The following is an 18,077-nucleotide window of genomic DNA, read 5'->3' as shown; positions in this document are numbered from 1 at the left end:
AAAAAATCAGTGACGTAAAGAGGAGCTATTTTCTATATTTCTTCCTAAAAAATTTATCATTTTACTTTAATATCTTTGACACAAATTCATATTTCCTTAAAAAGTCTAAATAAAATCTGAATAAAAAAATGAAATTAAGACTGTCAACGTCATTAGACGTGAATCAATTCAAACTTGTCAAAGGAAAATTCATCGATTTGTACGTTTTGATGTTTCCAATGAAAGGGATATTTATAACATTAAGGGGTTGTATGGAAAATTGTCTCATTGTCAGTCACACAAACATAGACCAAATTTAATTATTCAATTATTTCTTGGAAAACAGGGAAAAATAATTCATAAATTAAAGCAAAGCCAAAGTACAAGTGATAAATCAAGTCTAATATTGTCATAACTTACTATTTTATGTTTACAAAAAAAATTTATAATCGCTCGCCTTTACTTTTCAAGCTTCGCCTAAAAAAATTGCAAACAAAATATTTTTTTATTAAAATTTTCAAATTGCTCGCTCGTCCCAATTTTTGGAGTCCACAAAATCCGTAGAACAAGAAATTGAATGGGTGTGGCCTAAAAGAATGTATTTTTTTGTAATAAAATAAGAAAATAACTCTTTATCATTTACTTTCATCAAATAGGAAGATAATTGGGATATTTTGATACAAAACACAAACGAAAATAGAAAAAAAAAATTCATATTCATTTATAAATTAAAAAAAGAGGATGTGGTATGATTGCCAATAAGACAATACTTCACAAGAGACAAAATGACTCGGAAATTTACAACGATAGCTCATTATACGGCCTTTAAGAATGAGCCCATACCGCATAATTAGCTATTAAAGACCCCGAAAGACAAATTTAAACAATTCAAATGAGAAAACTAATGGCCTGATTGTTTTAATACAGCAAATTACGATAACCATTGAATTACTGGCTTCTGATTTAAATTGAGACAAGCACATACATACAGAATGCAATGGGGTTAAATATTTTTAGCGAAATCCCAGCCCTCCCTCTTTCTTTGGACAATTTTGTTACAGTGCAACGAAAGAACGAACCATATAAATCAGTTGATATAGGCTTTATTCATCAGATGAATACAAATCAAAATACATGTAACAAGAACAAATCACATAGTGGACGTGGCCGGGTCCTTGTGCACCATAACAACAAAAAGACAATAAGTACAGATCTAAGAGTACTCGCAGTAACTGACTGCTATTTCGAAGCCAATTACAACTAATACACAAAATCGTGCATCTCAGACTAAATTATCAATCCATACACATCTAACATCCAATGTATAAAGTGTAAAGCCGTCATAAAAAGTCAGAGAAAACACGATCTAATGCAATGCCAAGAAACAGGTATCGATAGGTTGTAGATCCATAAAGTCCATATGTATAAAACATATATGTATTTTGCTTTAAATTGACTGATAACAAAATTATTTTTTTTTATTATTATTTTTTTAATACAAAGATCTAATAGCATCTAGTATTGAATTTGTAACTTTTTAGAATAAGTTTATTTTAAGGGTCGATAAATTCATCAGGATTGCTTCTTAATTTCCGGGTATGGTAAATAAAGGTAACAGTAGTATACCGCTGTTTAAAACTCGTAAATCTATGGACAAATAACAAAATCGGGGTAACAAACTAAAACTGAGAGAAACGCATTAAATATAAGAGGAGAACTACGCAAAATATTAAAATGAAACTCTCACAGCAACGGACTAAGCATGAGACAAAATCCGATGACAATAACCAATATAACATCAAAACCAAATACATGAATTTGGGATAGAAAAGTACCGTGACACGTCTTATAGTAATGTGAATTCACACTCAAATATAGGAGAAAACAAACGACACAACGGAAACACAACGTGAAAATGTTACACACATAGACACAAACTATGATATAACAATGGCCATTTTCCTGACTTGGTAGAGGACATTTTTAAAGAAAAAAATGGTTGGTTGAACCTGGTTTTGTGACATGCCAAACCTCGCACTTTAATGGCATTGTTAAATATAACATTAAAATGACAACATAATAATACAGGACTACAATACAAATAAATAGTAGAACGTATTAGGCAAAGAAACACATGAATAATAGATAACAAAAGGCATCAAGTTTAAAATGCATTACGTCAAAACGCGCCTCGTCCACACAAGACTTACCAGTGACGGCCAGATATAAAAGTTCAAAAGTCAAAAAAAGGGTACAAAGTTGTACAGCTCTGAGGATCAAAAGTCGAAAAAGGTTTTGCAAAATACGGCTAGGGTTTTCTGCTTGTGCTAAGAATATCCTTATTATTTAGAACAATTTATGCTATTGCAAACAGTAAATTTTATCAAATGAATATAAAAGATTTACATGATAAAACTGACGTCTTAACTAATTACAGAAAACGAAACCCAAATATATAATACATTGAAGACCAACACAGAAAATAGACACACCCGACTTAATTCAGGCCTCAACGCAAAAAGTCATAAAAATGACGTCACATACGAAGTGGTGAAAAGGCAAAAAAAATTACGTCATGCAGAAATTTGAATTTCTGAAACAGCACAAAAATGACGTCAAATTTGAAAAATGATATCTCAAAAATAAGATAGAAATAGGATTGATTTAAGATTATAATAGAACTAAATACTGATATTACATTTAAACACAATGCACATTGCAATACTAATTAATAGCAATTAACTTTATTATATATATGTCCGGTTTGTTTTGAATCTAACTTCAAATATAAAATATCGTACAGATTACGTTGAACAAAATCAAAACTAATAAATGAAGGCGGTGATTAATTTTCTTTACCATAACACATGAATATAATAGAAAAGACGTCAACTAATTTGACAAAATCCGATGAAAATTACAAATATAACATCAAACTAAATACATGAATTTGGGATAGATAAGTACCGTAACACGTCTTATAGTATTGCGAATTCACACTCAGCAAAACAGTCACAATCGGGAATAAGTCACGTTCGGTAATTAAAAGATTAGACGACGTAATGACAAACCACAATCTACCATGTGGTAAAAATGTTCTTAGCTAGTTTGGTCAAAGACACATCGTATGGATCAACTTATTCGTGATGGTGTCCATAAAATTTACGGAGTGTCAATTTTAATCTGTCCTCCTCATAACTTTGTTGAAGCAGTTTCTGTGTAAGAAGCACAGTCTGTATATGAAGTCCGTATAGTGTGAACATGCACGAGAATAACATACCAATTGTAATATGTAAACACCATACGAAGGGGCAGAAGGTATGTTACTGCTGAGAAATGGGAAATTGATAATTGGGAAGTTGAAATCGTCCCGTTTATCATAGATTTTCGTGTGAAGTCGTCCATCTGCGTCAATATTGAGGAAAAGATCAAGGTATGAATCAGTCCTTCTAGTATCAGTAGTATCCTTAATTTTAAGTTCGCTGGGATATATGAGATGTAAGTATTGGCTGAAATATGGGTTATTCAATGATAGAACATCATCAATATATCGGAAAGTAAAATTAACAATTTCGCATGGTGTTTTTTCTTTTTGTCTTTTAGAAGGTTCTGAATGAATTCTGCTTCATACGAGTACAAAAACAAATCGGCCAGTAGGGGTGCACAAGTAGTACCCATTGGAATACCGACTGTCTGTTGAAATATAAATCCTCCAAACTCAACACATATATTGTCGATCAAAAAGTCCAACATTTTGATAATATCATCTTCAATATATTTTCTGGAAGATCCAGTGTGATTCTTCACAAAATATGAATTAGTGTAACCCAAAACCAGAAATTTGTATCTACGATTCCCATTTTTATAGAAAAAGCTCTGTTTTATGAGATGGTGAAGTCGATCTTTCAACTAAGCATGGGAAATATAGTAGTGTATAGCGTAGAAAAATCAAAAGTCTTTATCTTGCTGCAAATTGCAAAGATTGTGATCGAAGATTAAGCAGTAGATCTTTCGAATTTTTGAGAATCCACATCTGGTCAACACCACTGGTAGAATATATCTCATCACAATATTTTTGAAGCCCATCTTTAACTGTAGAAAGAATAGTAATCAGTACTTTAGAAAGATGTTTAGTCGAACATTTTGAAGAACCAGCTATGTATCGTTCTTTATATGGAGTTTTGTGTAATTTAGGTATCCAGTATAAGGAAGGTAAATTTTCTTCGTTTTCTTTGATGTTGATGCCAAAAGAAAGAAGGACAGATTTATGATTTTGTAAAATTTCGTCCTTGGTAAATGATATTAAAGAATATGTAGGTTTACCAGTAGTTTTATTTATTCCAAGCTCTGTTGTTGTAAACAACGTCTACGTAAAAATAAGGATGTTGTTTCCCGTTTGAAATAAGTACAACCTAACTTCAAAATTAATTATTCATATCTGTAGAATAATTTCTTAACGAATTTAAGTAATCTGTCGCAACAAAATTCCTGACATAAAAATTTACCAGTAATACATAGGTTAAGATAAGATATATCAGCTCTCTTTATAGAGTTTATAAAAAAAAAGGTCTGTATATGTGAAACCTTAATGATAACAAACTAGAGACTCTCAAGAGCCTGTGTCGCTCACCTGACTTTACTTGGGTTTTTGAAATCATACAAAAATAGATTCGAATCATAACAGATACTTAAAAAATGATTGGGGCCAAATTTGGTTTAATATTGCATATCGTTCTTTGGTTCTCTAAAAGACGACATTTGTATGTATTTCTTATGGGGTTCTATGTTAAACTAGGCCCCTCCTGGCGGCCATCTTGGATGCTGGATCGGCTACAAAGTAACAAAACTTCGTCAGTACATCATCAGGTACATTCATACCATCATACCATGTTTGATTTCATTCCATTCAGTGTTCTTTTAAAAGAAGACATTTGGATATATTTCACATAGGGTCCTATTTTAAACTAAGTCCCCCGCTGGCGGCCATCTATGATGATGGATCGACTACAAAGTAGCAACACTTGGTTGGCACCTCATAAGGAACATTTATGCCACGTTTGGTTTTATTCCATTCAGTGGTTCTCTCAAAAAAGACATTTGTATGTATTTTCCATAGGGTTCTATGAAAAAACGAAGTCCCCCGCTAGCGGCGATCTTGTATGATGGATCAGTTACAAAGTAACAACACTTGGTCAGCACTTCATAAGGGACATTTATGCCATGTTTGGTTTTATTCCATTTAGTGGTTCTCTTGAAGAAGTTCAAAATGTAAAAAGCTAAGGACGACGACGACGGACGACTGATGACGGACGCCAAGTGATGAGAATAGCTCACTTGGACCGTCGGGACAGGTGAGCTAAAACAGACATATAACAAATTTTTGTGAATTATTTTTTCATTCGTCTCTTTGCATATTTCATTACGTATATAGACCGGTTGTTTCTGCTATAACATCATTCATGATAGTTGCTGACACCTTATCTACCTTAATTACAATTAAAAATTAATAATTAAAGAAAAACACGTTAATATATTAGATTCCTTCGGATGGTGTGCAGAATTTTGTGTTTATTCCATTGCAATGAAAATGTCGAAAGCAATTTCTACGTTAGAATGTTTCAGGCATTCGCTTACTGCAGATTATCAAGTTTTATCATTATTCAAATACTTAGTTTATTGCAAACTTAGCAACTGGTAATGTACATCGGTTCACGATGATTAAATGTTTATTTTTCAATGTTTTTGGTATTCTTTTCGTCAAATCGTCCAACAAATGTGAAGTATTTTCCCACATATGTTATTCATATTTGTCGGAAAATAATGTCTTTATCGTTATTTTATACAATGGTTAATAAAGCAATTCTATTATTGTACGTATTTTCTTATTTCAAAATAGTTAGTAGTTGATCTCACTAATTTCGATTTGTATTAGTTATCTTCTTTTCCCTTTAGAATTAGAATTAAAAAATGCGTAGAAAATTGATGAATTTATTTTCACAAATGCACCGATGATAGTTACATTCAGAAACAGAATAATATAATTTTCTTGCGAATAGTAATATTTTCAAATTCATAAATTTGTATAAATTGATTTGGGAGCTGTATTTAAAGCATTCCTTTTCCCACATAGTTCTTTAGGTGTCCAACATTTTACAATATAGCCAGTTACAAATTCTACAAATAAAACACATATTTTGAAAAACAAGGGTTATTTCAGGAACCATTCATATGTACCATACATTATTATGTTACAAGTGCATCCTCTTTTAAATAAGATAATAATTGAAAGTTTGATTGTGATGTTTTTCGTTTCCAGGTTCTACATTAAGGCCAGGTATGTCACTTTATATATTCTAGAGGTGGCGTGATATAAAAGACAAATTGAAAGAGTTGGTATTTGCTTTGTTTAATAAAAAAGAACGACGGACGTAGATACAAGTATCTTGTCTTCGGGAAGGATAAATCATGTATTTGGTTTTGATGTTATATTTGTTATTCTCGTGGGATTTTGTCTGATGCTTGGTCCGTTTCTGTGTGTGTTAGTTACATTGTAGTGTTGTGTCGTTGTTCTCCTCTTATATTTATGCGTTTCCGTCAGTTTTAGTTTGTTTTTTGTCCATGGATTTATGAGTTTGAACAGTGGTATACTACTGTTGCCTTTATCTACTTTGTAAAGAATCACTCTGATTAAACAAACAATTCTCTGAAATTGAGATTATCAGGATGCTTAATTTCTTGAATGACAACATATTTGCTACGTTTGGAGGACGTGTTTTTCAACAGAATGTCGGCATTCCAATGGAAACCGATTGTGTCCCTCTTCTTGCCGACTTGTTTCTTTATTATCATGAGGCTGCATTCATACAGGAACTTCTAAGAAAGGAAGATAAGAAGCTAGCTTTAATGTACACTAGATGGACGTTCCTCTGTTCAGATGAGGACAGTGCACGTCTTTCATTCAGAAGGTTAAATCTAAGTTTTGCAACAGACGGCGGCACATCGGGAACGACACTGTAACCACTTCCACGTTTTAATTTCATTCCTGCAGCCAGAACATCATCTCGATCTATTAGGCTATTAAACCGTACAATGATCTTTCTCTTCTCCTTGTCGCTCTCTTTTCCTGGTAGCCTATGCACGGCCTGGAATAGCATTTTTTCTATGCGCTCCTTTGGTATCTCTAGAGTTTTTTCAAAGAAGGCCCGGACATAAACATCAGTCGCTTTAGGCATCTCGGTCAAGGGGGATCCCCTCACGCCACTTATAACCAGGTTCCATTTTCGGCCCCAATACTCCAGCTTTAGACGTTCCTTTTCTTCTGTTGATATTTTTTCTTCAATATCAGGGAGGAGTGTGTTATGGACATCTTTTATACTATCCTCCATGAGTTTAGCGTGAGATTCAAGGTTTTCTACATTGTCCCTTAGTACCTTGACCTCCGTTCTCAGAGTTTCAACATCCCCCTCTAATTTAAGGTGCAAACTTGCAAAACATTCGGACACAGACTTTGATTCGTACATTTGTTTTAGTGTCTCATACCTTTCTTGTTCCCTGGGGTCCATTGTATCAGCTGTTTCAGTATAATACCGTCAAAATGTATTTCAGGTATTGGTTTCTATTCCGACCAGTGGCCTCTGTTTACACGAGTACTGGAATTCGGTCCACTCGAATGATCTTATAACTGTAATGTTTGTGGCAATTAAAGAGTTTTTATCAGATAAATGTCATTAAAACAGACAGAGTTGTTTCTGGATCATCTATTGTTTTTATTTTAAGACCTAGCTCATAACTCACATAACTTATTAACTGTGTTTTCAATAAAAACGGCGGAGAGTAGAAAAACACCACTTCATGCAATCGCCATGTTACCGGAATTAAAGATTATCCGTTTGTTATGCTGAAAAAAAAGAGATCATCATAGACTTTTTAGCTTACCTACTCGTGAAAAAAAACCAATGACAACTTTTAACTGAATTAAACCAAGAATTGTAACAAAAACTCATTTGAACACTCATAGTATATCTTTTTAGTATTATTGTATGTTATAACTTTGTTTTTTGATGTTTTTTTGCCATTGTGTATTTTGAAACTCTCTCTAAATTCGGGTTTTTTTTCTATGTTGTTAATTGAGTGTCCCGGTCAATCTGCACATGGCTAATTTGCATATTAGGTATCCCAGGTAGACATGCGCAAACAAAACCGGATGTTTTGACTCGTGCAAGCTAATCAGACATAAACACTAATAGATTCATTACAGTAATATTGCCTACTCTAAACTAAATAAATACACAATATGTGCCTTTTGAGAGTAATTAGGCAAAAGGTAATCCAGTTACGTAACATGTTTGAACTTGTCCTATTGGTGAAAATAGTTTTATAAGTTTTAAGCGTGGTCACCGGCGGTAGATCATAAAATCCACATGTCAAGATACATATCACCACATGTTGCACTTTTTCTCTATTTCAAAGAGCCCTACATATAAGTTACATGTCACTAAAGAATATTTATAAAACCCTAGTATCTTTAAAAAAAAAACATGTCTACCTGAGAGACAAGTTACAAACAAATAGTTATCTGCTTTCCACCAAAAAAGGGGGCACCCCTGTCAAAAATAACAAATACTTCATTCAAACTTCCGAACCTTAATCAAACACTATTAAAATTAACTGGGAAATAGATTTTACACCATATTTAAGGTTAAAAAACTGTTCTTTTAGAGGCATGAAGAAAAGAGCCAAAAAAAAAAAAAAAATAATAATAATAAAAAAGATTTAGACAACACTATATTTTGTTTACATAAATGGCTGGGGAAGAAGGAAACCCACTGTATCTTAGTTACTTAATTTATTTGATTTAAATTGTATTTGCTGCAATACCATGAAACGGGAGCTTTTTGGTAGTTATTGTTTAAATGGTTGGAAAAAAGCATTTTTATGTCACTTTCATTTCTCTCTATTTATTTGTACTTCATTTTTTTGTATTGCTCTGAATATGTTTATTGACTGTATAATTTTAGATCATTCATCCGTTACAATTGTAAGTGATATAAAATATGGGTAGTTTGAAAATTGGTTGCATAAATTGTAGAGGCCTGTCTTCTGATAAAATTAAAAGAAGAGATATATTTAGTAAATGTAGAGAAAACTATGATATGGTTTTCTTGGTAGATACTCACTGTAAAAAAGAACTTGAAAAGTATTGGCAAGCAGAATGGGGGTATAAAATAATATTTGGGTCGCATACCACGAGCAGTAGGGGCGTGGCTATCTTATTTAGAAGCACTTTTTCTTTTGAAATCTTTGGACAGAAAGTGGATCAAGACGGGAACTATGCAATTCTAGATATAAAAATTTTCAATCATAGAATGACAATAGCAGTAGTATATGGACCCAACGAGGACAAACCAGTTTTTTATGAAATACTCCAAAGAGATATTGAAAATTTTGGTAATACTTCAGTAATAGTGGGGGGTGATTGGAATTTACCACAAAATTATGATATGGATACTTTAAACTATTTGCACAAAAATAATCCTAAAGCCCAAAAAAAGGTTAATGAAATGATGTCAGAAATAGATTTGGTTGATGTTTATAGGGAATTATACCCAGAGAAAAAGAGGTTTTCCTGGAGAGGACCTAACAAGAAGCAGGCAAGACTGGACTACTTCCTTGTCTCATCTGATTTTCAACCATTGATAACCTCGTGTGATATTGGTGTTGCATATAGGTCTGATCACTCACCTGTATCTCTGTCCATTCAATTTAATACAAATGAAAAAGGCAAAGGGACGTGGAAATTTAACAATGCTTTATTATACGACAAAGAATTTATTGCTAATACTAAAACTTGTATTGCTGATTGTATTGATCAATATAAAATAGTTGATTCTGAAAATAGGGAAGAAATAGAATTTTCCATTTCAGACCAACTGTTTTGGGAAACATTAAAACTGATGATACGAGGAAAAACAATATCTTATTCATCTTTTAAAAAGAAAGAACGCAGTAGGGAAGAAGAAGAACTAGAAAGTCAATTGAACAATTTGAACAATAATGAAAATATCAATGATAAAAGGGAAGAAATTACACGTATTGAACTTCAGTTAAGGTCTTTAAGAGAATCTAGAATAAAAGGGGCAATAATGAGAGCAAAAGCAAAATGGCAAATTGAAGGAGAGAGAAGTACAAAATATTTCTGTAATCTAGAGAAAAGAAATTATATTGAAAAAGTAATTCAAAAATTAACTCTAGATAATGGTGAAACTATCACTGATCAAGCAAAAATTCGTGCGGAACAAAAGTTATATTATGAAAATCTATATTCATCTAAGAAAACAATTATAAATAATACACACAGAGCTAATTTCTTTTCTCTGGAAAACCCATTTATCAAAATTCTCTCTGATGAACAAAATATTAATTTAGAGGGGGAACTAAAAAGCTCAGAAATTCATAATGCATTAAAAAATATGAAAAATGGAAAATCTCCCGGTCTGGATGGTTTTACAACTGAGTTTTATAAATTTTTTTGGCACGACATTAATCCTTTCCTACTGCGTTCTTTCAAAGAAGCATTTCAAGGAGGTAAATTATCAATTTCACAAACACAAGGTGTTATTACCTGTCTACCCAAAGATGGTAAACCAAAACATTTTCTAAAAAATTGGCGACCTATTTCACTACTTAATGTAGACTATAAAATAGTATCAACATGTATTGCAAATAGAATTAAAAAAGTCCTAGATCACCTGATTAGTGAAACTCAAACTGGCTTTATGAAAGGCAGATATATTGGTGAGTGTACAAGACTTATATATGACCTCTTGAAAAAAGTAGATGAGGAAGATATTCCTGGCTTGCTTGTTTTGTTGGACTTTGAAAAAGCTTTCGACTCTCTTGAGTGGAACTTTATATGCGAAACCTTGAAATTTCTAGGTTTTGGTGACACAATAGTGAAATGGTTCACAACTCTTTACTACAACTCAAAAAGTTGCATTCAAAATAATGGCTATCTATCTGATTTTTTTGTAATAGAGAGGGGGGTACGACAAGGGGATCCGCTGTCTCCCTATCTTTTTATTTTATGTTTGGAACTGCTTAGTGCATCTATAAAATATGACAACAACATCAATGGTATAAAGATTAAAAATTCTGAATTTTTACTCAGTCAGTATGCTGATGATTCGACTTTGATCCTGGATGATAGTGAAGAATCTCTCAACAGTGCTCTAAATAAGATAGACTTGTTTTACTCATGCTCTGGTTTGAAGGCTAATTTTGAAAAAACCCAAGTTATATGGATTGGGGCAAAAAGGGGCTGTGGTGAGGAGCTAAACACAAATAAAACAATAATATGGAACCATTCAGGAAATTTCAAACTCCTAGGCATTCAATATTGTTTGTCAAAAGTTGATATATGTGTTGATAATTATTTAGAAAAAATTCAAAAAGTAAAAAATCTTTTAAGTGATTGGTCATTCAGAAATATTACTATATATGGGAAAATTGTAGTTGTGAAAACTCTCGCCCTACCAATTCTAATTCAATGTTTTACTGTTTTACCAGATCCATCCCCAGATATATTAAAGCAGTTACAAGCTATGCTATACAGATTTGTGTGGGATGGTAAAGGGGACAAAATTAAAAGAAATATACTTATCTCAAATTACGAGGATGGTGGGGTAAAAATGCCACATATTGAATCATTTATAAAATCACTTAAGTTATCCTGGGTTAAAAAAGTTTTAGACCCCACAAATTATTCCTCATGGAAAGTTCTATTGGCAGATCACCTTGAAATGAATGGTGGAGAAAATATGTGGCATCTATCAAAATCAGCACTCAATGAAATTAAAAAAGAATTTAACCCTTTTTGGCAAAATGTAATTTCATCATATGCCTCACTGTGTGAACCTCTGACCACAGCCCCAAGTGATATCTTGTCTCAACCATTGTTTTTAAATGAAAATATTATGATTGATGGAAAAACAGTTTTTTATAAAAGGTGGATACAGAATAATGTATTTTTCATAAATGATCTCATTAAGGAAAATGGAGAATTTTACAATTATGATGAATTTATTAGAAATCATAATATAAAAACAACTTTCTTAGAGTTCTATGGACTAATCTTGGCTCTTCCAAAGGAATGGAAGAATATAATTCATTCACAAGTATTTATCAAACTAAATACTGTCAGTCACAAAATTGTTACCGCCATAAAAACAGTTGATAAAGTATCAAAACATTTGTATAAATTTTTTCTAGAGAAAATAAAGGAAACCCCATCACGCATACAAGAGAAATGGAAAATAAAATTGGGAATAGATATTGTGGCCGAAGAATGGAATTATTTTTTTAGTCTTCCTTTACTTATAACTGAAGATCCCACATTAAGGGCATTTCAATACAGATTACTCCATAGAATTCTAGGAACAAATATTTTACTTATGAAGTGTAAATATAGTGAAACAGAACTGTGCACTTTTTGTACAGAAACTAAAGAAACATACATACACCTCTTTTTTGAATGTAGATACGTTCGAACATTCTGGCTTAATTTTTTTCAAAAGTTAGAAGATGTATGTAATGTAAGCTTTCTCCCAACCTTATCAAGTATAATCTTGGGTGTTAATTATCACATATTTAAAGATATTCTAAATACATGTATTCTGATATTGAAGAGATATGTTTACTTATGTAGAGTTAGATTTACAGTCCCATCTGTTGCTGAAGCAATTGAATGGCTTAACTATTATTATAGGGTTGACATGGTCTCTATGAGTTTGTGCTCTACCAATAAAGCAAAAAGAATAAAAGAAAAATGGTCAAACATTAATAATATTATTAAAAAATAGAGCTCGATGCAGATGTATTCTGTATTCTGTTATTTGACTTTGTACAATGTATTTTATAATTTATAACAAGTATGGTAAACCATATGTTTAAGATTTATAGCAGAATAATTTGTGTGTACATCTTTATTTGTAGATGAGATTTGAAAATGATATGAAAATAATAAAATATACATTACAAAAAAAAAGATAAGAAGCTAGCAATATCCTTTAACTTTACTTTCCGCTATAAAGATGATGTTCTGTCACTAGATATTTCAAAATTTGGTGACTATGTTGAATGTATCTATACTACGAACTAGAGATAAAGGATACAACAGATACAATTAAGTCTGCCTCATATTCTGACTTATATCTAAAAATTGACAATGAGGGTCGGTTGAAAACAAAAATTTACGACAAAAGAGATGATTTCAGCTTCCCAATTATGAACTTTCCATTTCAATGTAGCAACATTCAAACAGCACCAGCATACGGAGTGTATATCTCCATATTGGTACGATATTCCCGGGCTTGTATTTTCTATCATGATTTTACTTGATAGAGGGTTGCTGCTCACAAGGAAGGTAGTATACCAAAAGTTTCAAATGGTGAAGTTGAAGTCATCCTTTCGTAATTTTTTTTTTCGACGATATCACGAGTTGGTTGACCGTTTCACAAATGATATCGGATATGTTCCTTATGTCGTAAATACAATTCACTTCCATGCTCACCACGATTGTGACCTACCGAATTAGACTATTTACAATAACATGAGCAACATGACGGGTGCCACATGTGATGAATGATATGCTTACCCTTCCGGAGCACATGAGATTACCCCAAATTTTTGGTGGGGTTCGTGTTGATTAGTCTTTAGTTTTTTAAGTTGTGTATTTTGTACTTTTTCTGTCAGGTTGCCTTTTTGTTTTTAACCATGTCGTTGTCAGTTTATTTTTGATTTATGAGTTTGACTGTCCTTCTAGTATCTTTCACTCCTCTTTTATAGTCATACTCAACCTGAAGCTCGTACAATTCGTTTTGTTCGATGATATATTATTTGTTTTATTGTTTTCTTAGATAATGTTTGACGAATATATGGTAAAGAAACAAAATAAAAATAACAGTGACTTTGATGATTTATGCATTCGCACAACTTAAAATATATTACATTCACGTGATAGCAGAATTTCTCATTTAAGATAAGCATGACACACCTTATGTCTTGAATAAACACTTGTTTATACAATAAACGTAAACACCACTTTTTGAAGGACGTGCGTTCGAAGCGCCTTTCTATGTTAATAGTCAACAAGAACACTAAATAGATATAGGAAGATGTGGTATAAGTGCCAAAGAGACAACTCTCTGTCCAAGTAACAATTCATAAAAGTAACCATTATAGGTCAAGGTACGGCCTTCAAAACGGAGTCTTGGATCACATCGAACAGCAAGCTATAAAAAGCTGAATACTTTAAACAAAGGTTGTATAAGAAACAAAACAGTTTGAGGAAAAGTGTGACCAAACAAATTATTGCTTTATCCATGTTCCGGACCGTATGAGTATTTGGACCGTACGCGTACGGTCTGGACCGTATGCGTATATTTTCAAAATACGCATACGGTCGGACCGTACGCGTACGGTCTGACTAATATTAAGAAGTTGGTCACGTTTATCAGATACAAATGTATATAACAGATCAACATAGCTTACATCTCAAATTAATGTAAAAAGTTCAATAGTAATTGAAATAAAACAAAATAATGTTATAACTATTTTTAAAAATCACGTTTATTTGATCTGTTAATCTCCTGTATTTAGCATGTCAGTAATTCATATATTGAAGCCAAGTATGCTAATTAAAATTGAAGTATTCGGAAGTAAACTTAGAGTGGGAGGACAATCGTTTTAGAATATTAAAGAACTTTACAAAAAAAAATGCAAAGCAACGTGCATGAACAAATTATGTTACTGTAAAAAAAATATGACGTTCTTTGTGGAAGTCAGTGTCACCTTGAGTACCAAAATAGGAATCACGGATATATAAATAAACACATATTTAATTTCAATTGTTCGCTTAATCATTTCATCCATATACATGTAATAAAATCAATTTGTATAACTAAAAATAATGATTTTGATAAATATTTGTTTAAATTTAACCATTATGATCCCAAAACATCAGCTGGACCGTACGCGTATACTCATACGGTCCGACCGTACGCGTATGGTCGGACCGTACGAGTATACGTATACGGTCCGGACCGTACGCGTACGGTCCAAATACTCATATGGTCTGGAACATCCATATAATGTGATCTTAGCACCAGGAAGTTATAATATCTTTATTATTTTATAATCTGACAATTCAAATGTCTTATCGTTTTATTGCGTATTGTCATATTGGCATGTATCAACGATCGCCTTTATAACTCGTATTCAAGAATCATGAAACAAAACAAGAGTTTGTTTCTGAAGAAAAATTTGACATCATCTGATCTTTGGATAAACGAAGTACTATTGCATTTTTCTAAAAATAGTTATTCTAGTATATAAAACTGTACGGAGATGCAATTAATTGGTTTAAAGGAATTTTACCAAAGAAATCTATTATTCATCTGTAGCCAAGATTTTATATAAAAAGGGACAAATCAGTTAAAGGGGCACAACAGCGAATGCAATTCATTATCCACAATCATACAGGTTAACGATAACTAGCAGAACGAGAAACAAAAGGCAAAATCACAAAAATACTGAACTCCGAGGGAAATTCAAAACAGAAAGTCCCTAATCAAAAGGCAATTCAAATAATTAAACACATCAAACAAATGGACAACAACAATTACTGAGTTGCAGAGGCGTTGGATATAATTATCAATTACGTACAAATGTATTATATTATTCTTCTATTTGTCTTAATGAATATATTACTTTTACTGTTTGGTATGTTTTTGGTGATTCCATTGTTTTATTGTTCTATGAATAATTTTGTATCCGTGTCTTTCATTTAGCTGATGTGCTTTGTCTGTATGCCTTTTGGTGTTTTTTTTTTGATACATATGACGTGGCTCTGTACTTAAACATCTTCACATGACAAATATGTTGTTGTTCCAGTGGATAAAGCCTCCAATAATATAGTCGTTAAAGCCATTATTTGCAATGTCTTACAAACGAGCTTGGAATAAGCAGTTCAACTTGTAATCTTACATATACTTTAACATTATTTACAAATTCTAATATATTGACAACTATGTGTGAACAAAACACACAGACATGATAGGCAACAATGTAAAAAAATAGGGGTATATCAGTGAACATTATGTTATAATCTTTATCGCTATAAAAACCATAAAATGTAACAAAGAAGCAAAAAAGGTATAAATAGACAAAGCATTAGCATTAAATGAAAAACAAGAATTAAAAACAATGTACTATTTTACAATGAAACAATGCATATGACGAGATGTAAAAGTACATCATATGTATCAGCGAAATGTCATTGCCTTTTAACCACATATTCTTTATTGATGTATATCTATCAACGAGTAACTAACACGTTAAATTATTTATTTACTTTCAGAATTAAAAACATTAGTTATCAGTCTTGTCTTAGGAATTTCTGCTGCTGTCGGAATTACGATTTTCATCATATTAATCTCACTAAAAATTAGTTCGCTGAAAAAAGTGAAAAATAAAAGTACGGATGACATATCATCGGTCGTAAGTAAATTTTTTTTAAAGATTTATGTTTTAAATGTGATTGAAGTTTGATAATTTTTTGATATTGATTTTTCAATTTGTATGGTTTCGTATGTTTTGATACAAATAAATAACGAGAAAATATTATCTTAAACATATCTGTTTGTATTGATCACGAAATTAACCTGTAATTTCTAAAATATAATAAAGTTGGTTCCAATTTGTAACACGTTTACATTACTCCAATCTCTTTTATTTGCATTAAAAGTACAAAAAAGTACAGTTTGTCTGTTACTTTTAACATAAATTTATTTTGATATATTATATTTTGAAAAAGCATTTCTATTGCAAAGTTATCGAGAAATTGCAAAGTTTTGTGAAAAAGACGAGATCCGACTTAGTACGTACGAATATCAATTTATTTACATATTCACCATTTTTTTTTACAGAAGAAACATCATAAAGCATGGACATAGATAAAATCTTAGGACACTACGTTACATACAATTCAATGTGTGTGATACAACTAATGGTAAAGCGCATTCATGGCAGCTGATTAAGAGGATTAATCCAACTGATATCAGAGCAAAAATATCAAAACACTGAATCAATTTTTTTTACAATTGTTATTTTAACTCTTCCTTTATGTAATATTTGCACCGATGCACTATTATTTTAACTAATTTGTTTTCATAAACGCTTTGATTTTTTGTAAAACAACTCTTTACCCAACTATACTAATCTTCTAATAAATGAAGTAATGTGTGCTTAAATTTCAATATAAATAATGTCCACTACATGCATTTACAAAAAGAGAGAGAGAGAGAGAAAGAGAGAGAGAAAGAGAGAGAGAGAGAGAGAGAGAGAGAGAGAGAGAGAGAGAGAGAGAGAGAGAGTAATGTTCAAACCGGATACGGAATGGCCCTTACCGATTCCGAAATGATACAGATACAAATATGTGAATTAGCAATCATTGTTAACAACGAAAGTAAGATATACAACACATTACTAAAGACAAACACATGACATTGGATATACATAATGTATCCATGTGGATACTTGAAAATTCAAAAGATCTTTTAGAGTACATACAATCTAACTCTCTTTCATCTTGTAATAGTATTAAAACATTTGACTTTTCTACACTTTATACAAGTATTCCACATTCCAATTTAAAAGACAAATTGAAAGAGTTGGTATTGCTTTGTTTCATAAAAAAGAATGGCCAACGAAGATACAAGTATCTTGTCATAGGAAAGGATAAATCCTACTTTGTAAAGAATCACTCTGATTCAAACAAAAAGTTATCTGAAACTGACATTATCAAGATGCTTGATTTCTTGATTGACAACATATTTGTTACGTACGGAGGACCTGTTTTTCAAAAGACTATCGGCATTCCAATGGGAACGAATTATTGCCGACTTATTTATTATTATTATGAGGCTGACTTTCATACAGGAACTTCTTAGGAAGAAATATAAGAAGTAAGAAATATCCTTTAACTCTACTTTCCGCTATAAAGATGATGTTCTTCCACTAAATACTTCAAAATTTGGTGACTA

The 18,077-nt window shown here is 31.9% G+C and overlaps 1 protein-coding gene across 4 annotated transcripts in view; it reads left to right on the top strand.

The window, feature by feature from the left end:
- LOC143064089 (uncharacterized) overlaps positions 1–17,325 on the top strand; it is a 66,851-nt gene extending 49,526 nt beyond the window's left edge. For 3 of the 4 annotated variants that reach the window (XM_076236640.1, XM_076236642.1, XM_076236639.1), the window contains 3 exons: positions 6,296–6,313; positions 16,394–16,533; positions 16,962–17,325. In XM_076236640.1, coding sequence (XP_076092755.1) covers positions 6,296–6,313; positions 16,394–16,533; positions 16,962–16,988 — 185 coding nt within the window. In that variant the 3' untranslated portion in view covers positions 16,989–17,325. The remainder of the gene's footprint in view (positions 1–6,295; positions 6,314–16,393; positions 16,534–16,961) is intronic. The other variant, XM_076236641.1, reaches the window with a different exon arrangement.
- The last annotated feature ends 752 nt before the right edge of the window (positions 17,326–18,077 follow it).

Source organism: Mytilus galloprovincialis, chromosome 2 (genome assembly GCF_965363235.1).
Source record: "Mytilus galloprovincialis chromosome 2, xbMytGall1.hap1.1, whole genome shotgun sequence".
Classification (NCBI taxonomy): domain Eukaryota; kingdom Metazoa; phylum Mollusca; class Bivalvia; order Mytilida; family Mytilidae; genus Mytilus; species Mytilus galloprovincialis.
This window is presented reverse-complemented; position numbering and strand designations above follow the sequence as displayed.